General features: G+C 30.3%; 1 protein-coding gene across 1 annotated transcript; it reads left to right on the plus strand.

Moving 5' to 3' along the window:
- Positions 1–259: 259 nt before the first annotated feature.
- Positions 260–25,958, plus strand: LOC132740617 (pyrokinin-1 receptor-like). The gene is made up of 4 exons (XM_060728560.1): positions 260–516; positions 19,770–20,337; positions 22,961–23,373; positions 24,756–25,958. Exons 2-4 carry the CDS (start codon positions 19,787–19,789, stop codon positions 25,406–25,408), a joined length of 1,617 nt encoding a protein of 538 aa, XP_060584543.1. The 5' UTR covers positions 260–516; positions 19,770–19,786; the 3' UTR covers positions 25,409–25,958.
- The last annotated feature ends 270 nt before the right edge of the window (positions 25,959–26,228 follow it).

Genomic DNA, 26,228 nt, shown 5'->3' on the forward strand with positions numbered 1-26,228 from the left:
AGTGAGCAAATGATCTGGAATTTAGCACATATAAAGTTAATGGTCTAGGTCTTCATCAAATTAAGAATAATATTTTCTTCCCTTCCATGCCGAAAGCCCTTTAAATAAAGAGATACTAGTTATAATATTAACTAATGTTATTTCTCAGTGAATGATAAGGTACGTACTGTTATTTACGACCAGACTGTATGTAACATGCCATTGTTATTGGTATAAAAGGAGAACGGTGTCTCGAAATTCCAATAAAACCTCTGTTCACTCTACGTTAACAAGAGAACCTATACATTTTCACATGTTTTAAGAGATTTTTTCTTGACGTATCGACTACATCGTTTGAGTTAAGATTTTGGGAGTTGTTGCAGGATAATTACTGATCGCTTTATTGAATTTCAATACCGCTTATTTGTGCTTTGAAAATAAGATAGTAATGTGTAAGAATTTTGTGATTTAATTATAAGTGGAGTATAGTATAATGTGATAATTTAAGCTTTATGTTCACCTGGATGGATATCGAAAGTAAGTACATCATTTTTTGTCCCCTTTTTCACATTTTGGGAATGACTAAAGGAGAAATGATTTACTTTATATGCCAGTTTTATTCAATGACATGTAAATTTGTGTGTTTTATGATTTATTTTATATAAACAATTAATTACCGCATCATTGTATTGTTAATACCGCACAGATATGAAACAGTACGTTTTTAATAAAACTTTTTTTTTTATTTAAAAGTTTAGTTGTATTTAGAGCAAAGATGTATGTAAAATTTTATCTTTGAAACTAATGGATAACAAAAGTGAATACATTTGTCTTTTTTTCTAATGAAATTGTTTTCATGAATGATTTTGCGTAATAGTTGTGAATTCACGTAAAACTATTTATTACATTTAATGCTTTGCAACATGCATACATATTTATTGTAGTATCAAAATGTTACAATGATATAATTATATGTTATTAAAAACAAAAACAACTTTAATCAATTATATTATATTATCAAGTATTTAAGTATTAATCATATTGCTATAGTTTTTGTTTTGTTTATAACTCAAAATAACGTGCAGTGAATCTGACAAATCAGTTTAGAAATTCAATGAAAACGGTAAAATATTGATGGATATGCGCTTTCGCATAATAGCCATGTAAAGTAAGATTTTTAATGCACATTGGAGATTTGAATGTCTTTAGGACAACTTTTAAAAGGTATATTTTGTTTTATATCTTCTCTACAAATGATGTTACGGTAATAAAAAATTCGGGACTTTCTTTAAGAATATCAAAGTTGAAATTATTTTGTTTGCAAATGGCAGTAATCTGTACTCCGCTTCTGTTCGGGTATATACAATATGCATTATTTATTTAAGCAAATGAAACTGTTAATATTGTCTTATGCTTTATTATGGAAATAAACGATTTATACGCATAAGTTTAAACATATTTCTTTCCTGGATAGATACATTTACATATATACATATACAATACAGATTAAACATTTTCATATTCAAGAAAAAGGATTGATTATATACATTGCAAACGTTTGACTGTATTAAAATTATGTGGGATAATGATATAATAATATTCGTCAGAGACTGATGTGAATGTGAAAATTTGCTTAATTATTATTTTTTTCACAAATATCTTTAACTGGAAGCAATTGGTCTGACATTTCTATACGAGCACATAAAGTATGGTAGATAAGAACGACAGTTTGGCGAGTTAACTCTTTCTTGTTTATTTGTGACGGTATGAATTTGCGTGCTTTCCTCGTTATGGAAATGAAGTTGTAAATTTATAAAATATGATTATATGCAGTGTTTTGATTCACATTTTATGTTTCATGCAAGTATTAGCACATTAGTTCTCAAATTATTACAACTTTAGGTCTCCGGCTGTTGAATTGTTTTTTTATTATTAGAAATCTAGAAAGGTAAGTATTTGAATTCATAGGAAAGATCGCTTTATTTATAACAAGCTTGTGATTTTACCATGACCTTAAAGTTATAATTGCAATTTAGTCTGTCATTTTTTCAGTATCGTACAATAGTAAAATTTGTTTTATTATATCTTCAAAATATGCTTTATTGGACGTCTTGTAAGGGTAACATAAATTTTTCTCTTTATCTTTTTATTATGTACATTGAAGCTGGTTGTTCAGGATAAACTTTGGTATATTGACAGCTACTTTTTCACTATTTATCATTATAATCTAAAATTTATATAACAAATATTACATGCTACAAATAATTTCTTAAATTCCATGAAATTCATCATAATCAACTTGCGTGATACTTTATGTAGATGTCATGTTATTATACAAACTTTCAGAAATTGAAGTATATTCATTGTCTAGAATGTATTAAAATTGTGTGAAAATGTCTGCGAAAACAGCTTACAAGCAATAACATATCTTTTATCAATATACACTTATATTACATACTTCCGCCTTTGCAGGTCTTGTGTGGTTTGAAAATGATTCTTTTCACGATACGCCTGCGTTTAACTGTTATTATTCAACTTTCAAATCCTCATTGGGAGGACACTAAGGAATATTTCTGCTTATTGTTTTTAGTAAAATTCCTTTGTAAAATTGCATGCATCAAACAATGATTAAATATTGATGTCTGAAATGTTATAACTTGTGTGCTTATGAAACTTGCATTTTCTTAAGATAGTTTATGAACTGTGTGTCTCCCTTGAATGACAAAGGTGGTCCAAATCGAGGTAACTAATTTGAAAACATTTACACGTGTTACAGTTCATTGACCTGGTGGTCAAAGGTCTTGGTCTTATGAGCTCGTTAATGATTTTCAATGTTCAACTAACCACTTTGCCTGATTGATTTCACTTTATTGAACAATACCATGTTAAAACGTTCCTGTTTATGGTTAGAAGGATACTCCAAAATTGTCTTTTTTTGTTTGATTCTAACTGGTAGGACAATGTAGCACTTTGACAGGTAATATTCTTAACGGTCATACTGTTTTAAAAATACATTGAGCTAAGCAAACACTTAGTGTTAATTTAACTACACTAAATGCGACAGAGTGAATGCATGAAATGTGTGGGTGCACTGTTTGCGAATGGAAGACTTCGATTTGTTAACATTTGTCTTGTTAAATCAACTGCATCCAATTAGTGACATGAAAAACGTAAGAATATCTTTAGTTATAAGATAATCTCGTTGTTCCTTGATATGATTCCTTAATTTTGAAATCATAGCCAAATGCTTATGATATTTATAAAAAAATCGGCGCTTACATTTAAAGTTATAGACTTTTTTGTATTTAATTATAAAAATGTCAGACATTTTTGTTAACATATGTGAGTAATTAGTGTCTTTTTTCCTTTTTTATTCTTATCATCATTTCATTGTTATAAAAATGGAAAAAAAGTAGTACTAGGCACATTTTACAGATGTGGTGTTAATGCTAATTTTATCACTTTCAAATTAAGAATTTTAAACCTGGGAGTTGTTTTTTAACTTTGATTTATTGTTTAGACATTTCATTTAATACGGGGATCAATAATCTTTATGAACATTAATTAACTTAATTCTTCAAGAATTTAATGAAACCGTAATTAATGCAAAAATGATATCAACTGCTCTAAGATAAACATTCTTAAAAAATGACTGCATTATTTCGTCTTTCATATTTATTGCTGATAAAAATCTAGCATTGTTTTCTATTGATGCTTGTTTTCTGCCTAAGTGCCTGTTAAATTCTGACAGTTTAATTTCATAGTTGTAAAGGAAAGCTAAACTTTTTTTTTGCAATTATATCTGTGATACCAAGGTGTGCTGTTTGAATAAACGAAATGTGAGGAAAGGATGTAAATGTAAAGTGTAAAAGATAACGAATATCGTTTCTGGATATATAAGATGCTTTTTATAATAAAACATGCACCTCATTTCCGCCTTATCTAAAGAAATATTTCTTATAAAAAGTACCTCTATAACCTCTGTTAGTGTATTTTAAAATGCACAGCATAAGCGGAATTTAAATTAGCTAGAAACAAACGGGACGCTTATAAAACATCTGATTTTGTGCAATAAACTGGTTATTATCTTTAAATTTATAGAATTGAAAGTTGTATCATCAGACTGATCTACAAACATGTATTTAAATAAAACTTAAATAGTTGAAACTTAATAACGTTTGTAAAAACAACTTTTCGCTCTCATTTGAATTTTCTTTAATCACATAGTATTATCTAAATTTATTAACATATTTTGGCCGTTACATCAAGTTTTTTGTGTTAAGAAATAGGCTCATATTAAAAGCACTAATCATGATTCAAAATTTTTATCAAAGTCGTAACATTACTAAAATATTTTAGTGAAAGAGATGTCCAGAATAACGAAAATTAATAATGACTGAACATAAACGATCAGGTGATGTAGTTAAGAACTTTTTGCATGCATACTTAATCAATTTCTTAAAACTGTATATTTGTACAAGCTTAAAATATTAAAATATTGCAAAATATTACCTTCTAGAACGTACTACTTATAATAATTAAAATAAAGATAAGATTTGAATTTTACATTATTAAAAAACAACAACTTAAAACACAATAAAATATGTTTTAAGAAAACAGCTTATAAAATTTTAACTATGCTTAGTCTAAAATAAAAAAGGCATTTTACAAAGAACAATACGCCACCTTCAGAGTAATTAGATCATAAAAAAAGATTATAGCTCCTTCGTTTTAGCAATTATTCGAGAAAGAACAAGGAAGTGTACACGTGCTGAACACCAGAAAATGGCGAAAGTTTCAACTAATTAAAAACATTGCTGAATTGTACATATTACACTTAATGTGACATTGTAATATCTTACTCTTATTACTAATATACAGAATGGTGTCTCGGCATACAAAAACAACATTTTATTACCTCTCTGTTTACAACACTGTAGATGTAAGGTTTTATTACTCATCTATTTACCGTTTTCCTATAAAAGTGCTAACAGGTGGCAGTAAAACAAAGGCGTAACGAGTTGTTAATGATATCATTTAGTCAATGAAATCCGTTAGACACATACCTTTATTTCATTTTTAATTGTTACACAATGGTATTGTATCATTTGTTGTATCTTAGTTTGGGAACCTTTATGCTAAAAATGTGCCAGAGTTGACTCGCATACATATACATGCACAGTGCATTAACTGACTGGAGTACAATGTACCCGCACTCCAGAGAATGCCGATTGATTTGATCATTTTTTCTGGGGTTGACTGATTGTGACACCAGAGAAGAAATAACGATGGACAAGTCATATTTAGATGCTCGTTCATTGGTTACTGTTTCTGGGGTTTCATTTTGTGACAACAGGGAACGTGTATTTATTTTTGCCTATGATACAAAAGAGAAAGAATATCAAAACACTCAGCAATCTTATTTATACTTTCTGGACTAAGCCCCCTCTTACAAATCACATAGCCTCGTGTTTCGATACTCTTTCTATTACATATATTTATTTCTTCTCTTTTTATTAAACATTGATCTCATATGCACTTTGTCGAAACATTTAACATAACAATTAAAGACGTGGATATGTCCACCTTACTAGCTTATACTTAAAGATTGCAACGAACACACACTCCTAAGATAAACATTAAATCTAGCAACATCATTAATGTTTTCTTCTTCACATTCCAAAACACGTGGTTACCTATATTCTTATGAAGATATTGTTATTGAAATTATACATTTCTGATTCAAGGTGAAAGTACAAGATGCTAACATGTAAAATATAATCTTCTGTTGTATTTACGTAAAGCTTATGTGTTTACAAAACATGCTATTTCTTAATTGTTATTTAATTGATATTGCTGATAGATTATTTTTTTTCAAGTTGACAAATGGACTGTTTGAACAATTTATTGCATTTGAGGTAAAGGAAAAGAAAACAATTAACTGAATGGCATACAGGGAAACATACATATAAACATGTATTGTTTTGAATCAAGTAAACCAGGTGTTCAAATAAAAGCAGGTTTACAAAATATGTACAACATTTGCTGTGTGATTTTGTAGCTGTTTATTTTCTATCATGGTTTCAAAGATAGAATAATACAAAAATGTAGTTATTCCCTAGTTAAAGCTGAAGCATTTCGTAGATAAGCTTTTATTTTCATTTATTCTAAATGATGCTTAACATTTTTTGATACTTAGTCTACATTTTATTATTAAATACTCACGTATATATTAAAACGTTTGTTTCAATGTAAGTTTTAAATGTTTCAACGTTTCAAGATGTATAAATAAGAAGACGGTCTTAAGGCTGAGTCCAATAAATGTCATTTCTTCTTTCAATCTCACTCATATGTATTCAGTATTCTTTAGAAAATCGCTTTAGAGTATCTTAACCGATGCCAATACTAAATGTATTTCGGTCTATATTGAAGTTATGTAATAAAGTTTTGTGTGACATCAGATTTTGTTTATGAGAAGAAGCCTGTCTAAGGGCAGCAATAAAAACCTTCATTTGCTGGTTGTAAACACAATGTAAGACGATTGATATTGTTGTTTCCTTGTTTTAATACTTTATTGTTTTCACAACCTTTAGTATGTTTTACTTATTGTTATTCTGGTACATCTATGAAGCAAACACGATTAACAACCTTTGCCATAGAAAAACGTAAAATCATGCTTTGAATATTACACCAAAGGGTAATTTAAATGTTTTCAAATTTGCGAGGTAACTCAGTTGTCTTTATTTGTGTTTATGTCGATCGTTGCCCTTAATAATAAGACAGTGTTACTGTAACCAAAACTGAATATGTCTTCGAATTTTACCTTAAATGTCAAAACAATTTGTTGAAACGTTAACGTTTGGGAGAGCATTACTTTCTGAGTAGAAACTTAAGAAATAAGCAATAACATATCTTTTTATCAATATACGTTTAAATTACATACTCCAACCATTGCCGGTCTTCTATGTTATGTAAATGAACCTTTACAAAATACGCCTGCGTTTAACTATTATTCTTCAACTTACTATATCTCATTGGGACAACATATAGAATATTGCTGCTTAGATGTTTTTACGTGAAATTCTTTTGTTAAAATTGAATGCAACTGGTGATGAATGATAATGGGTATTTGAAATCTCATAACTTGCGTGCTTATAAAACATACAAACTTGTAGATGCATATATTTAAGATAATTTATGAACTTTGCGTCTATCTTGAAGAAAACGTTTGTCCAAATCGACGTCACTAATATGAAATCAATTACACGTGTTTCAGTTTATTGACCTAACGGTCATAGGTCTTGATCTTATAAGCTCATTAATGTTTTTCAATGTTTAACGAACCACTTTACCTGATTGATTTCACTTTATTGAACAATACCATGTTAAAACGTCCCTGCTATTGTTTCAGTATGATATTCCCAAATGGTCTTTTCTTTTGTTTGTTTCTTATTGGTAGGACAATGCAGCACTTTGACAGGTAAAATTCTAAACGGTCATACTATTTTTAAAATAAATTGAGCTAAGCAATCACTTATTTAAACTACTCTAAATGAGTCAAAATAAATGCATGAAATGTGTGGGTGCACAGTTTGCGAATTAAAGACTTCGATTAGTTAAAAATTTTCTTGTTCCAATTAGTGACCTGAAAAACGTAAAAATATCTTAAGTTACTACTACTAGTAGATATTCTCGTTGTTCTTTAAGATAATTCCTTAATTTTGAAATCATAGCCAAATGTTGATGATAATTATTAAAAAAATCGACGTTATATTTAAAGTTATAGACATAGACTTTTTTGTATTTAATTATAAAAATATCAGGCATTTTTGTTAATGCGTTAGAGTATTTTATCATTGTTTTTACTCTATAATTTTATCATCATTATATTGTTATAAATATGGGGGAAAACGCAGAACGGAATATCAGGCACATTTTACAGATGTGGTATTAATGCTAAGTCATTTTATTACTTTCAAATTAAGAAATTATTACATAGCTTCGATTTTCTATTTAGGTAATTCAGTTAATACGAGGATCAATAGTTTTTATGAAATATTAATTAACTTAATTCTTCAAGAATTTAATGAAACCGTAATTAATGCAAAAAAGATATCAACTTCTCTAAGATAAACACTCTTGAAAAATGGCTGCATTATACTGTCTTTCATATTTATTGCTGATAAAAATCTAGCATTGTTTTCTATTGATGCTTGTTGTTTATCCAAGTTTTTGGATTGAAATACACAGTTACGTGCCTGTTAAATTCTGACAGTTTCATTTCATAGTTGTAAAGAAAGCTAAACTTTTTTAGCAATTATATCTGCGATACCAAGGTGTGCTGTTTGAATAAACGAAATGTGAGGAAAAGATGTAAATGTAAAGTGTAAAAGATAACGAATATCGTTTCTGGATATATAAGATGTTTTTATAATAAAACATGCACCTCATTTCCGCCTTATCTAAAGAAATATTTCTTATAAAAAGTACCCCTGTAACCTCTGTTAGTGCATTTTTAAGTGCACAGCATAGGCGCAATTAATGCTAGAAACAAACGGGGCACCTGAAAAAAACATCTGATTTTGTTCAGTAAAATGGTTAGAATCTTGTAAGCTCACCTGTCACAAAGTGGCAGGGTGAGCTTTTGTGATCGCTTTTCGTCCGGCGTCCGTCCGGCGTCCGTCCGTCCGTCGTCCGTAAACTTTTACTTTAAATGACATCTCCTCATAAACCACTAAGCCAATTTCATCCAAACTTCACTTGAATGTTCCTTTGGTAGTCACCTTTGAAAATTGTTCAAAGAATTTAATTCCATGCAGAACTCTGGTTGCCATGGCAACCAAAAGAAAAAACTTTAAATATCTTCTTCTAAAAAATCCAAAGAGCTAGAGCTTAGATATTCGGCATGGAACATCTTCTAGTGAGTGTCTACCAAGTTTGTTCAAATAAAAGCCCAAGGGTCAAAATTGGCCCCGCCCCAGGGGGTCATTGATTTTCCCTATATGCATATAGTTAAAACTTAAAAAATCTTCTATTAAAGAACCCAAAGACCTAGTGCCAAGATATTTGGCATGAAACATCCTCTAATGGGTGTCTACCAAGTTTGTTCAAATAAAAGCCCAAGGGTCAAAATTGCCCCGCCCAAGGGGGTCATTGATTTTCCCTATATGCATATAGTAAAAACTTAAAAAATCTTCTTTTAAAGAACCCAAAGAGCTAAGATATTTAGCATGAAACATGTTCTAATGGATGTCTACCAAGTGTGTTCAAATAAGAGCCCTGGGGTCAAAATTGGCCCTGCCCCGGGGGTCATTGATTTTTCTTATATGTGTATAGCAAAAACTTAAAAAATCTTCTTTGAAAAAAAACAAATAGCTAGAATTTAGATACTAAGCTTGAAACATCTTCTAGTGAGTGTCTACCAAGTTTGTTGTAATAAAAGCCCTGTGGTCAAAATTGGCCCCGCTCCGGGGGTCATTCATTTTCCTTATATGTGTATAACAAAAACTTAAAACATCTTCTTTGAAAAAACTCAAATAGCTAGAGTTTAGATATTAAGCACGAAGCATCTTCTAGTGAGTGTCTACAAAGTTTGTTCAAATAAAAGCCCTAGGGTCAAAATTGGCCCTGCCCCGGTGACATTGATTTTCCTTATATGTGTGTAGCAAAAACTTAAAAATCTTCTTGGAGAAAACCCGAATAGCTAGAGTTTAGATATTAAGCATGAATCATTTTCTAGTAAGTGTCTACAAAGATTGTTCAAATAAAAGCCCTTGGGTCAAAACTGGCCCTGCCCCAGGTGTGTAATTGTTTTTAACTATATGAATAAAGAAAAAACTTGACCAGCTAGACCTTAGATGTTTAGCATGAAACATCTTCTAATGGGTGTCTACCAAGTTTGTTCAAATAAAAGCCCTGGGGTTTAAACTGGCCCCGCTCCGGGGGCCTATATACAGGTGAGCGACTTCAGGGCCATCATGGCACTCTTGTTTAGAATTGAAAGTTGTATCATCAGACTGATCTACACACATGTATTTGAATAATACTTAAATTAAAACTTAATAACGTTTGTAAAAACAACATTTCGCTCTCAGTTGAATAAGATGTTACAGTAGTTAATGATATTTTTTTCTTAAATCACATAGTATTATCTAAATTTTGTTAACATACTATGACCGTTACATTAAAAAATACATCTTTTGCAAATAATGATCAGTACGTATGCGTGATCTCCCTCCTTAGATATGTCATGCAAGTAACTTATTTATATTTCAAAACTTGCATTTGAGCAAGAAGGAATGAACGTGTCTTATTGAATTTATATTTTGATATTGAAAAAAAAACACACCATGTTATATTTGTGTTACCTTTTAAGTTCTAGATTAAATAAGTACATGCTTTGATTTTGTGTTTAATTCAATTTTTTTGTCGTAACATTATTAAAAATATTTTAGAGAAAGAGATGTCTTGAATGTCGAAAATTAATAATGATATGCATGATAAACGATGAAGTGATATAGGTAAAAGTTTGTTGCATGCATACATAATCAAAACAATTTGTTCTGACTCTTTCATACGGAGTTCTATTGCGTATATCTTTTGAAAGCCCCTTCGTTTTAGCATTTATTAGATAAAAAACAAGGAAATGTACACGTGCTGAACACCAGAAAATGGCCAAAGTCTCAACTAAAAACATTGTTGAATTGTAAATATTACACTCAGTGTGACATTGTTACATCTTTCTTTTATTACTAATATACAGAATGGTGTCCCGGCATACAAAAACAACATTTCTTTACCTCTTTGTTAACAGCACGGTAGATGTAAGGTTTTATTACTTATTTATTTACCATTCTCCGTTAAAAGTGGTTAAAGGAGGCAGTAAAACAAAGGCGTAACGAATTGTTAATGATATCATTTAGTCACGTAAATTCATTAGACTCAGACCTACAAGTTTATTATTCGTTGTTGTAAGGTGGTAAAGTGTCATATTTGTATCATAGTTTGGGGACCTTTCTGTTGAAAACGTGTCAGAGTTAAATCGTTTACAAATAAATGCACAGTGCGTTAACTGGAGTGCAGGTATTAGTTTCCCGCACTCCAAAGCAAACCAAATGATTTGCTCATTTTTCTGGGGTTTATATTGTGACGGCAGAGAAAGGGAAAGCGACAGAAAATATCATATTCAGATGCTCGTTCGTTGGTTACTTTTTTCTGGGGTGTCATATTGTGACAACAGGGAACGTGTTTTATGACTATGATACAAAATAGAGAGAACGTCAAAACACCCAACACTCCGAATACTCGGGGGTTACGCCCCCGTACAAATCAGATCGTGTTTCAATGCTCTTTCTATTACTTGTATCATAGTTTGGAGACCTTTCGGTTGAAAACGTGTCATAATTAAATCGTTTACATTTACATGCATAGTGCATTTACCGGAGTGCAGGTATTATTTACCCGTACTCCAGAGCATGCACATTGATTAGCTCATTTTTTTCTGGGGTTTACTTATTGTCACGCCAGAAAATGGGATAATGATAGAATAATCATATTCAAATGCTCGTTCATTGGTTTCTGTTCCTGGGGTTTCATTTTATGACAACAGGGAACGTTTTTTTTTTTTTTTTTTTTGCCTATGATACAAAAGAGAAAGAACATCAAAATACTCGGCAATCTGGTTAACTTTATACTCGTACAAATCAGAATAGCCTCGTGTTCGATAACTCTTTATATTACATATATTTATTTCTCCCCTCTTTATTAAACATTGATCTCATATGCATTTTGTCGAAACATTTAACATTACAATTAAAATGAAGTGATGTCTTTAATCTACCAGCAAGTGTAACGTACATATGCATGTCCCCGAGTTATAGCGCCAATATTAGCGATCAGCGTTAGCGTGAACGCCCTTTTTTTATGTTGCTGTATTGACGTCATTATATTGAGCTTTACACAACAGCCAATGAATTAGCGTCTATTAATATATTAATACTTAAAGAGCAGCAACGAACACACACTCTAAGAATAAGCATTAATCTAGTAAAGATCATATACTGTTTTCTTCACCACGTCCTTAACTTGCAAACACGTGGTTCCCTAGATTCTAATGAAGATATTGTTATACGTAAATTATACATTCTGATACAAGGTGAAGGTACAAGATGCTAATGATGGTAAAATATTTATCTCTGAAATAAATTAACGTTAAAAAACGCCCCCATGATGTGTTAACAAAACATACTATTTCTTGATTGTAATTTAATTGATATTGCTAATCAGAATTTTTTTGTTTGTGTTACAATGGACTGTTTTTAAACCATTTAATTGCCATTTGAGATAAGGGGACAAGAAAACAAATAAACGCAATTGCATACATCGAAAAATACATGCAAAATGTATTGCTTTTGATCAAGTAGAACAGTTTTTACAAAAGCAGGTTTACAAAAAATCTGTACAATATATTTGTATGTGGTTTTGTAGCTGGTTCTTTTCTATCATTGTTCCAAAGCAGTTGGAAAATACAATATTGGTAGTTAAACTGCCTGGTTTGAGCTGTAGCATTTTAGTAGATTAGCTTTTTATTTTCAATAATGCCTAAATGATGCTAAAACATTTTTAGTACTTAGTCTACATGTTATGCTAATCAAAAATAATCACGCATATTAAAGTGTGTCTTAATATTAGTTATTAATGTTTCAACGTTTAAAAATATGTATATACTGAGATTAAACAGTTGCCGGTCTTTAGATTGGGCCCATTAAATGGATTTTCGTCTTTCAAATTTAATCTTTTGCAGTCATTACTCTTTAGAAAATCGCTTAAGAGTATCTTAACCGATTTAATCTCAACGTGACAATACTAAATGTGTCTCGGTATATATTGTAGTTTTGCAATAAAACTTGGTGTAACATCAGATTTTGTTTATGGGAAGAACCATGTCTCAGGGCCGCAATAAAAACCTTCATTTCCCTGTTGTAAACACAATGTAAGACGATTGATCTTGTTGTATCTTTGTTTTAATACTTTTTATTGTTTTCACAACCTTTAGTATGTTATACTTATTGTTATTCTGGTACGTGTATGAAGCACAAGCGATTGACAAAAAAAAAACTTTACCATAGAACAACTTTAAATCATATCTAAAATATTACACCACTGGGGAATTTAAATGTTTTGAAATTTGCAAGGTAACTCAGCATTCTATTATTTGTGTATGTCGATCGTTGTTGTAAAGAATAAGACAGTGTTACTGTTATTAGTAAAGAATAAGACAGTGTTACAGTAATGAAAACTAAATGTATCTTCGGCTTTTATCTTAAATGTCAAAACAATTTGTTGAAATGTTAAGGTTCGGGAGAGTATTACTTTCTGAGTATAAACTTCAGAAATTAGTTAAAAATCGGGATCACTTTGATGAATCCGAAACAATTACCGTCGTTCAAGAAACACTATCATTATTGGTTTGTAAATCATGATCATTTAATACCTTATTAGTAATAATAATAATAATAATAATAATAATAATAATAAACTCTTTATTTAACGAAGGTAACTTATTAAGACAATACATCAAAGCATTAGATGCAACACATTAGGAGCAAGATAAAGATATTCTGTAATAAAATGTGTAATTTTACTTAATATACGACAGGATTGACGAGCTGAAAAGATAAATTGTCATGTAGTTGAATGAAAACAGCATTTGCATTAACATATCACTATAACTTATTTCCATAAATAGTCAAAATTTGATTGAATTCCATAATGTGCTTAAATTAACTTTTAACACTAAATTGCCAGTAATAACGTTATGTAAACATTTTAAATAAGATAAACTGTAAAATTAACATTCAAATTTTGATTTTCTCTCTTTTAGAGACTTATGTAGAAATCACACAATAGTTATTGATATGTTATAAATGTAAGGCTTACTTCCTTGTATCAAAGAAGATTGTCTTATAAATACAAATACTTAAATGTTATATAACGTTGTTCATGTAGGTAAGAAGAGTACATTTAAACGCCCTCAGAATCGGATAAATATTTTCTTATGATGAATGGGTAAATATGAGTTTTAAATGTTTAAATAATGGTTTTAGAGCAAATTAGATACTTACTTACTGAGAAAAAAATAGCAAAATGTAAAGTAGTATTTGACTTCCGTAAAAATAATAATCACTGTAACTGAAACTGGTCCAAATAAAAATAAAAAGCGCAAAATTTGGTTTCAGATGATTGACCAACGAGTAACCCTTTTTGGAAACTATAATATGGCCCCAAAACAACAGTGAAAAAACAAGAAAACAAATAAAAGCCTTCGGGCTTAGTGGGCTTAAATATTACAATAGTCAGCAGAGAGCGATAACAAGGAGACTGCTAACACTGACCGACAGCCATACTCCATTTAGCTTTCTATGACCATCAATATGCTTCATTGAAACATTTTCTAATTTTCCCTACTAGTTTCATTGATGGGATCAACACGTGTTTCAACGCTTGATTTGTTTTGACAGTTTAATATCCTCGGAGGAATGAAAGATAAATAATCTGTTTAGAAATGTCTGCCAGTATAGTGAATGAAATCTGGAAAAAGTGAGTGCATTTCGGTCTAAAGATAACACCTTGACTAATCCAGTTTATGTTATCTTAACCTTTACAAAAACAAAGTGCATCCAAGATTATTGAGTTATCTATGGAATTATAATTTTAAAATATAATGTTACCTCTGTTACTATCCTGATGTTCAAGAAAATGATTGGAATTCAAAGTGTTGTTTGTTGATCTTAAAATTTATCAACAGGAAAAAAATTATTTATTGTTATTTCTGATGCATTTGACGTGTTCGAGTGAATCAAGTACGAAAACATATGTTCAATCAGCATTTAATTTACATATTAAGTTCAAATTAAAAGAACAATTTCTTATTCATTAAAACTCGAAATAAGATTTAACGCAATGAAATGGCTCCATATACTTATGTTACGATAAAACTAATTTGAGTTTATCTGTCAATGAGTGCGAAAAAAAAATCCGCGTACGATCCTTTTTTACAGTACAGTGATTCCTTAATCAGCATTTGCTTGCATTTACTTGTAAATTTTTAAACATTTAAGTTCAGTATCAGTATCAAAGATTATCAAAAACACTTATATATGTCTATATATTAAAAGTGTTTATTAAGTGCAAGCTTTATAAGTGTCTGAAATATATCTTATAGGTATCACTGTTTTTAAGAGGAACATTTAACTAAGAAGCTACTTTAGAAATCGTTTTGAACTGGAAACAGTAAGATTATCATAAAGGAGATGTTGAATTGAATATCATCCGGATTGTAAAATGCGTTCGTCATTTTCAGTTTCTTTTTCTATACCTTTATCTTCTTTGATCAACAGCTGTGTGGACTCTTATATGTTTATCGAGAAACTGAAAAGGATGCTTTCATACTTTTTGAAGGTGAACATTAAGTGATAATGTGTTAAAATAAATAAGAAGTAGCGATGATTGAATCTCTGCCGTCTACTGTTACAATATCATTTGCATACTTTGAGTTAGACATATTTCAAATAAACTAACAACTTCTTCGTTGCTTTGTTTCAAATATGACAAAACAGGCAAGAATCATACACGAATATGACTAAATAACAATACTCTTAATATTACCGTGCAAATATTTAGGTATGGAATACGCTTTTTTTTCTTACAAAAAAAACAACAACAGAAAGTAAGCACCCTTAGTTAAACTAATAAACAAAACCAACACAACAGTTGTTTGTAATAATTCACAATTACAGCTATGTTGAGAACAAATTATGCCCAACACTTCTCTTGACGCCATTTTATAATTACATAGGAAATGTTATGTTAACATATAACGTTAACATCAATTGACGTATATTTTGTATAATGTAATAATAACACATTACATCTTCTTAAATCGTACATTTATGTAAATTTCTATAAGGAAGGTTATAAATGCAATATAACAAAACTGCTTATATTATCTGAAAACAGAATATACAAACGAATGTGCATAGTCATTTCGCAAGCTGTATTCGCACTTTGAAAAACAGCAATACACAATATCAAAAGCGGCTTTTTAATACATATTTTATGCGTCTTTATGATAAAACAAATTATGTTAATATTTGAAGATCCTATAACACAAATGTTTTTTATGGTTTTGTATCATAAATATGATGCTTAAATTAAGATTTATCAATTCTGTAAGTTCCAAAAAAGCATTATTTATAAAGATGTTACTAAATTTAACATTTTCGTAAATAAGGGGAGGTAATAAAAAAATTATTTTCTATAAAGTCTAAGTCAAATTTTTCAATAAGAAATGAATGCATATATGTATTTTAATGATCACATATTATATGTTCAAATGTTTGCAGTACATATTTCACATATGCTTCGATGATTGAAAATTGTTTTATAAGCATAATTATATACATATATATAATTTCACTTAACTGGTATACAACCCCAATTACAACAATGGTAACCTTTTATGAGTTAATAAAAATGGATTTTTGCCATTAAACCTTATTGGCTTATTCTTATCAGACAAAAATTGATGGGACAGACTATAAAGTCAAATAGCGGTCATAAGAGTATATGTATTGAAAATTATTGCATATATTGCTGTTTAAACTGCAACCAATACTACTTTATGCAAGTAAAAAATGTGAAATCTGGTTTTGTATGAACATATATGTGAAATTTTCTTAATTTAAAGTAAGATCGTTTCAATGCTCACATGTTGAATACAGATTAGGCCGAGGAAGGAGCGTAGATAGTAGCTTGCAATTTCCACCATTGAGAAACGAGATAAAACACATATGTCAAAATGATATGTAAAAACAGTATGTAGCAACAAGGAAAAACCAATTTAAGAGTACATGTATCTCTGTAATGGTGTACACATTTACAAAAGGTTAATAACGGAAATCAAACAATGTTAAGTGGTTTACATAACGCTGTTACTGACATGGTTACATTGTTTCAAATAGAACAGTGTCTCGATGTACCAATACAATATTGTTTTACCTCTGTGTTAACAAGATTGTAGATGAAATATTTAATTGCCCTTTGTCATTGTTATCCTCCTTTATGTGTTGATAGCTTGCGCTATGAATAAAAGTGACTAATGTTTCTGTTTTATATGTTTTGTAATAACTGTGAAAAAACAAACAATTTTACAGCATGTACTGAGCTTTATTGTATTAATTATATGACATTATAACACGTAATTCTGTGAAAATATGAGCCAAACGAATGTTATATAATTATGTATTTCTTTACATTATTTTTATTCTTGAAATTAAAAATAAAATAGTATAAATAGTATCAATAACTCTATAATGTCTGAGTCTTTCTGAAAACTAAAAAGATCAACATGTGTTGCCATAATTGATGTAAAAGCCATCCAGTAACACCAATTAGTATCTAATTATCTAATTCCTTTTGTTTCAATATATTAAGATGTTTAAAATTGATTTCCGTAAATAATTTCAAGAACAAAAATAGTTGTTAAAATTTAGCCAATTGTATTTTATGCCTTTTTTGGGTTAACAACGCTTTACATACCCGAATTTTATTTTAAATTGCAATGCGGTAGTAATACTTCTTTAAGTTTTCATCAAATCAAACACAACGCACCTTTTTAACAAACCTTGTAAAAAGTCAATGTCAATAGTCAATATAAAAAACATATTCGTAATGCATCAATTAAAAAAATCAACGCTGTAAAAAGTAAGTACAGCTTTCAATTATGTTCATAAAAATTATGCAACGTCCAATTGTCCTTTTTTGTTTCAAACATCACTCCTGTTAAATAAGCACTTTTATTCAATTTCTGGGGTTATTAAATTTTGATGATTTACTCATATATTTTATTGCTTATGCTTCTATGTTCTTTTAAAACAGGTGAGACTATATCAATTTTATTACACAGCCAATAGCCATTTGCATATCTTAAGTTTACAAATGGGGTCATTTTTAAGTTATTTATGACATAAGCCATATTTTAACAAGTGATTCTAAAGTTACAGTTTAGTTTTATTTATTAGGTTTAAGACATTATCAGAAAAATATGTCAGTTGCTTTGCCCATTATAGAATATGTTAGTCAATGATTTATTATATTGCTTTGTCTCCGATATATATGGCGCTTCTCTCTTGTACAAAGGCATTTTAGTAAAACGGGAAAGACTTGTAACTTGCGTGTAGCCTGTGATGGGATTGTCACTTGTGTTAAACATTGTATTGTATCATGCAGATAAATGTCACTGTGCTTTTAGAGATACATTATTTAAAATGTAAAGTGTATATTGGACAAGATCTTAAGGACTTCACTCATGTAAAACATGTTTATAAAATATTCATATATATAAACAGTGAATAACAAACTGGTCTCCTCAACAAGTGTTGTTTTTTTTTAATTTGGGGATTACTTGCTTTGGTATATTTAAATTCCCAAACTTCAGACAGTGTTTACGGAGAGTATTTTAATCTTCATTAATGTCGATATACACTATTTTGGTTTAAACAACATATGTCTGTTACTATTTGAAGTTTACGTAAGTGATTGTATTTGTTAAATATTTGTTGTCGACGACATAATTTATTTCAAATCATTCGAGAACTCCGTATCTAAATTAATAACAACAATAACAGCATCTGTTGCCACGTAAAGATATACCTTGCTGATAATGTCTTCAGTTTGCAGTTTTTCATATAAAAACTTAGTAATGTTAACACATGGAGCTTATAATTAACGCATATTTAATTCGACTTGAGTTTCTATGTTTAAGATTGAAAAGCCAGTACAAGTATATAATTACAACAATACTTCCCGCTAGTATACCAAAGTACTCGTTTAGCTTGTTTATTAAATACCCTTCGTGGACACAGAATAGATTAATATACAGGTAAATTCGTTGCTGGAAGAGAGCACTTAAAGCAAAAACAAATATTTGAAATTTGTCAGCTTATTTGACGCTGGTCATTGGAGATTTTAGAAGTTCTACGTCTCACGTCCCTTAGCATCGGCTTAAACGGTATTTAATCCTCGATACTTTTGGATTTACAATTACTTATCCATTAACGCTGGTATTAAACAAATGCATCTAATTAGTACTAGTTCTAAAATCTTTTTGCTGGGTTAGCATCAAGGGAACAGTTACTTAAATAATAAATCGTTTTAAACCAAAATAATTATAGCACTGTTATATTTTTTGAAGAACTAGTGATTTTTTCAACTTTGTTTGACTGTTTGAATGGATTCATAGCTTAAAGACGAGTTTCTTGTTATACCTCGCTAAACACTTCGAGTTTAAAATACGAGATAGCTAAATCTTAGAATACACATTATTTTCCTCTCAGTAATCAATCAGGGATTTTGTTTCAACAGACACAAAAAGTTATTTATAAATAAAATTTATCACGAACTTGTAGTAGATCATGTCATGCAATGAGGAAATGTTTGACAGTGAAATATTTATTGAAAGCGATACAAAATTGAGTATTGTCTCGTTTTCTGTTAAAAATGAGGATGTGAAGCTCTTGTCCAATTCTTAATCTCGGATGGACTTCTCAATCATGATGTTTAATAAGAGGTTAAAGTAGTGATCAATCAGACACTATTGATATCATAATGTTTGTTAAATATACAATGTATTATCAAAATCTTATCATAATTTGATGTTGCTATTGCATGTAATTTGTCTTTGACTGTCAAATATACATTAAAATTATGTTTTATGTTTCTGCTTTTTTCAGAATCCTATTAGACGAAAATGAATACTAGCACCACTGAGGCGCATCATGTCGGTGGTCTTTACTACACCGATTACAATTTGCTGGACTTTATAGAGCAGTTAAAGACGGGCAACAAAAGTGATTTACCCGAACTTTCGTTCTTTTCAAATTCTACAAATGACTTGGATATTCCATGGCTTAATCTATTACCGCGAGTGCGACATAAACAACGAACTGTCTGGGACTACTTACTTGAAGTGCATGGTCCAAGGCGAGGTCCTCTTGCTACGGTCATTGCAATCACGTGCGTGTATGGGTTTATATTCTTATCAGGAATATTTGGAAATGTGTGCACATGCTTAGTTATTGTTAAAAATAAATATATGCACACGGCAACAAATTATTACTTGTTTAACCTTGCCATTGCCGATTTGTTGTTGCTCATAGTTGGACTGCCACCAGAAACTTATTCAATCTGGTCAGCTTATCCTTGGATATTTGGCGAGGCATTCTGTATTGTACGGACAATGCTTGCTGAAATGTCAACTAATGCTAGCATTTTAACAATCACTGCATTTACAATAGAAAGGTAGGTACTAGTTTGTATTATTTTCCTTAAAAATACATTTTTATTAATATTATGATAATAATAATTTTAAACACAGGAAGCACAATGTTTAACAATGATTTGTGAGTTCTTTATAGATTCTTTTTTTTTCTCTATTTTACTCCATTATTGTACTTATAAGACGATTTGAATCGAAAATTGTTTCAAGTAAGCTCCGATAGTATGCTTTATTTATGACAAATGTGTCATATCTTCTAACATAGTGTGTAAGGAACGTTAATGACCATTTATGCCCAAGAAATGCTTGAAATTTATGTTTATTTCTCAAAAGCTGTTTATTTTTGGCATCTTCTCAAACTTCCAAAAAAGTTATCATTGGCCAATTATCTTAACATTCTTTTGCTTCTGTTCCATTTTGCAATAAGTACAATTATAGTGATTTAGTATTTTGTATGGAAGTCAATATGCTACTCTTAATTTTGCTAGTTTAAAGACAAAAAATGTCACATTCAGTAGTATCTTCTGCTGGTTAGCATCTAAAGTACACTATATACATTATTTAAACATTTAAAAACCAATGATTCCACTTTCTGAAGAAAGGAAACTTAAATCATTCTAACACATTATGTGCCTTTAAGCAACGTCATTATTGTTTTTCTAACAAATACGTTTTAAAGATTGAAATATTGGTTTTAATTTTTGTTGTTAACATTTTCAGTTTGCAAAAGTTAAGTTAAATACAATTATAATTATCATCAACCATACATTTTCTTTCAAAGTACCTTATAAGATAGTTATGAAAATATGAAGAAAAAAAATAGAGCGTCATAAATAAAATTATTCGAGGTATTATTCTAGGAACAACACAAGACTTTGTTTATTTCCCTTTATTCAAAAATATATTAGACTGTCACAGAGAAGATACATCAACATATTCAGGATACTGATAACAACGTCACATAGTCTAAAAAAGAAAACAAAACACATGATTTTTTATTTACTACCAATGTCCCACGCGTACCTTGAAGTGACTACAGTGTCAAACGTATCGCAAATAACGGCATCATTTAGTGATATCATGTAAATGTATCCTTGATCCATGCGAATAAATAGCAAAACAGACAAAGTATTTTCCGCTGGGATTCTTTCTGATTCCAATGTCATATCTAGTTACATTTGAACGATCGTGCTTGTCACGTCAAGTTGCTATTTTTGTCTTTAGATGATTATTGTATTATGATCCAAATGTACTTAAGTCCTTAGATTGACATTGGTGGTACATTAACCTAGATTGTTTGACTTCTAGTAAAATTCGTTTCACACTTATAATGTGCATAGTGGTAAATTGTTATTTTTTTATTAATATATACATGTATATATACAGTAACAAAAACTTAAACAAGTATTTGAGAAATAAGTCCCGGTGTTGAAATTATAACCAGTCAATTATGTGTATCATAAATATAATCATAAATAAGTAAAAAAAGTCATAACATTATGTGATAATCACGGAATATTTAAATAACAACATTTCAGACAAAATCATCCATTCACCACATTTAATGTTTTACAGATAACACATTAATTGCACAAGCTAATTAATCAAAAATAATAACGAAACTGCAAGAAATATCTGACAGCTTAATATAATGTTCCAGATGACATAAAACCATAGTTCCTTCTGTTATTTAAAAAGTTTTCTGTATCAACTTTGTGGCGTATGGTATTTGAACTTGATCGTATATTTTCTTGATATTTAATTGGGTAAATATGATTTATTTTCTAACTAATTGACACAAAGTATATAAAAAGAGCTCATTACTCTCATTACATTCAAAATTTGTCTTGATCTTGCTTTGTCAAAGAGTATGTATTTCAAATTGATATTGCCAGTAATGAAATGTAAGAGTATATCTTGACATTATAATACTTTTATTATATGATCTATAATAGCTGGAACAGAGCGGATTATAAAATCTTAGTCAATGGGAGATGTGTGATGGTAACTTGCTGAATTTTATTTCCTATTCTAAAAATAAAATCAAGCTCATATTTGGCGAAATAGATACCAATTTCGAGTGCATTGTTGTAGAATAATGCACGGTTCGAGTTCAAATGCGTAAGAATATAATTACGAAGCCCGATATGCATTTTAATGATAAATTTCAATAGCCCATTCTCGTAAGTGTGCATATACAATCATTTTCTTTCATTCTTAATATCTTACTACTTCACCAGAAAAGTAAAAAGTTAAACTGCAATTTTAAGAACATTGATTACATTTGTTTAACCAGCGTTCGCGTAGCAATTGCTCGTCTGACGTCACTTTTTTGCAAGCGTTTTTTTCCGCGCTTGACTGAAAATGGTCCAAAGCTTCTGTTTTGTTATATCCACTTTTGTGTTGTTCATCTTAGGCTTATAATACATCATATTAATAATTCACTAGTCAATAATTGTAAAGTATAGATTATTATACATAATATGCCAATTTGATGAAATAACAACAATTATTTAATGTATTCAACTAAAATTTAAACTCGTGCTTCATAGTTTACGGTTATGATTACAGTACAACAAAATACTAAAAGTGCTGTATAAACTATTATCTTCATATTTTTTTGAACCGCCTTTCTCTGTTTTTCAGATATGTTGCTATTTGCTATCCAATGAAGGCACAGACAATGTCCGGTCTTAAAAGGGTAATTCGTGTAATTGTCGCCATATGGTTTCTGGCAGCAATTTCCTCAGTCCCCCTTACCGTCCAGTTCAAGGTCGTTTATGCCGTGGATACTCGTAACTCAAACATTCCAGAATCCGCTTATTGTGGCATTGGTGAAACTAATCATATTGAACGAACTTTTGAAATATCAACTTTTTTATTTTTTGTGTTTCCCATGACACTGGTCAGTGTAATGTATACACTTATTGCATTAGCCATCCGAAAATCAGGACTGTACAGAGACGGTTCCGATGCCTCACACAGAGACCGGCTCACAGGGGTTGAAATACGAGCTCAACAGCAAGCGAGGGCAAGGAGGTCTGTTCTTAAAATGCTTGGTACGTATTTATTCAAGTTTCTGTAAGTCATTAAAAACAAAACTATAAACCAATTCCATAGTGTATCACATATTTAGTTTGTATAAAGGTTAACGATCAAATTCTCTTATTGCTGGACATATCAATTTCCAGTTACACTATACAATAATGACATTTTGATTTGCGTCTAACAAGTCCTAATTACATGATTGGCTCCTACACGAATATTGAATGATATGTCACGTCAATGTAAATGACAGCTGTCACAGCAAATTGTTGACAACAAACAAATACAATCCCAAAGATAAGTCTCGAGATGAAGCCACAATTGTTGTTATTGTTTTTATGGTAATTGTATTGGAATATATCTTTCTTAAGTAATAACGTTTATGAATATACGTAATATAGTTAGAATGATACGCTTAGCCTTGTTGTACTTACATTCTTGTTATATTTAAAATACTGTTTAAAGATATTCGAGATATCAAATCCTGCAAAACGCTTACGTTGGAAATAATATAAAAAATTTGAAGAACCATTTAATAGTACAGCTTGGTTTGTATTCTATTGATTTTGCAGTGGCGTTTACTCTGATAATAAACAGAAACTTATTTTGAAAATGATGGAGTATGAAATTGAACTTATGACTTACGTCTGTGCTTATATTTCTTTCATTATGTTCTCCGACGCTTTAAGGGATTGTACATATTGGTTCTACTTTGAAGAGAAAAATTGCTTCCTTATTGTACTAATAATTATATGAAAAATCAATTAATTTAAAAGTAGCATATTCATGTTTGCATGTTATGTATTATACCACATATTGCTATTTTCTTATTTCATTTTATAGATCTTACTTTTAACAGACACCCATGAACCAAATAACCCTACTATGTCATAATATTTTCTGATCCTGTCAGAATCTAAAATAGAATAGTATAAAATACTCTTGTCTGGGAAAATGTTTTTGTTGATGTAAATTATGTTTCTTTCTGACCGTTCTTGTGTGGGAAAATATATATTTGGTCTTGTCGATTGCCACTTATGTGTATGACTGCTTAATTAACAGATGCATGTGTTCGTGTCAGCATCATTGAGACGTTATGCGTTTGCTTTGCATCTGATATCATTCCAGTATATAATTGAGTAATCAAATTTTTTACAGTCACTGTATTAAAATAAGTATAGCTATTTCGTTGCTTGTAATGAAAGTATATTGCTATGATTACCTTTAAGTTTGTTATCTGTCTGCAAATGTGTATGCAAAATAAATCAAGAAAGGCTAAGCAGCGGAATTAAAATATTATTTGGTTAGATGCATGGCAAATGAACAAAAAATGAGTCTCTAGGCAGGTTACTAAAAATCGTGCAATTGCGTGAAACACGGTTTCTTTATTTTTCAGTGGCCGTTGTGGTTGCCTTCTTTGTTTGCTGGGCTCCTTTTCACGCACAGAGGCTCATGACCCTCTACATCCCGGCCGCTAAATGGACTGAAAAACTTCTAGAAGCCCACAAAGTTATTTATTACGTATCGGGTGTGTGTTACTTTATAAGTTGTACAATAAACCCTTTATTGTATAGCATCATGTCGTTAAAATTCAGACAAGCTTTTAAACAAACTGTTTTAAGACCAAAATGTTGCAAGAAGCACATTCATACGGCAAAGAAAAGGACTTATTTTTCAAATAGGTTTACACATAAGAACGGTTATTCTGAAACAAGTTTTACTTCAGTGGAACCAGTTTCCCCTGCAAGAAGTTGTCACTCACATTCACACTCTCACTCCAACTCAGATCATAGTGCAGATCATGCGCGTTTGAATACGAAAACCACGGGAGTAAACAAGGTGCAACGCCGTGTCAGTGCTCATGTTGACGAGAAAGTTGCTTTAAACTGTGATGCTAAGCAAGAGAAAGACATTGCAAATAATGATATAAAAATGGTGTGTAAAATGTTGACAACTTATAAACCAAAGGAAATGGATAATACTCAAAATCAGGGAGAGTATGTTGGTTTGTATAACAAAATAGAAGCTGTTAAAGAGGAACATTTCTAGAAAATCTTGAAAGTGTCTTCGACATTCTTTGTTAACATTGTATTAAAAAAATCCGGTTTTGTCAAATTGATAATGTATAAAAAAATGTTTATTTTGTATTCTTTTTGAAGAAATACATAAACCATGTTTATATTGTACACAGTGTGTGATCTAAAATATACACAGATAAAATCTGAGTTACTGATAATTTAATGTGGACATCAAACTTGAAATAAAATCTATTAAACAAATATTTTGTGATAGTCGGTACATTTAAAGTGGAGGAAAATCAGGGAGTCTTAAGTCATCATTGAAAGAAGGTTTCACGATTTTTTTAGGTAATGATAATATTTAAATATGGTAATTCATAAAAGATTGATGAAAGGACAATGTGTATTACACAGTGTCATTTAAATGCACTCTTTATCTCAAACTCGATATACTCTGTTCTTTTCTGAAAAAGATTTCTTTCTATTATTTTGGTATCCTGTTTTAGTTTCTCAAGTCACTAAATTGTCATTCGTTAAAGCTGGGCCATTATTTGCTTAAAGCTGAGCCATGCATTGTGGTCATACATATGAGAACTAAGAAGAACAGTGAAATGCGTCATTCACAGAAGGCAGCCCACGACAAAACCCGGCAACACCAAACACCGGAAGAAGTCTAAATTCCACTGTGTTCACATTGTGCTAGCTTGATGACAAATTATTTGATATCCAGCGCTATCTTCTATGCTCTAAGTCAGTTATGAAGACATTGATGTGTTAAACACATGTTTGTCATTTCTTTATACGAACAAAATATATATTATGTGGTTTTATGTGTCTCTAAGACCTAAACA

Source organism: Ruditapes philippinarum, unplaced genomic scaffold (genome assembly GCF_026571515.1).
Source record: "Ruditapes philippinarum isolate M1 unplaced genomic scaffold, ASM2657151v2 ctg4182_1_1_1_1, whole genome shotgun sequence".
In the NCBI taxonomy this organism is placed as follows: domain Eukaryota; kingdom Metazoa; phylum Mollusca; class Bivalvia; order Venerida; family Veneridae; genus Ruditapes; species Ruditapes philippinarum.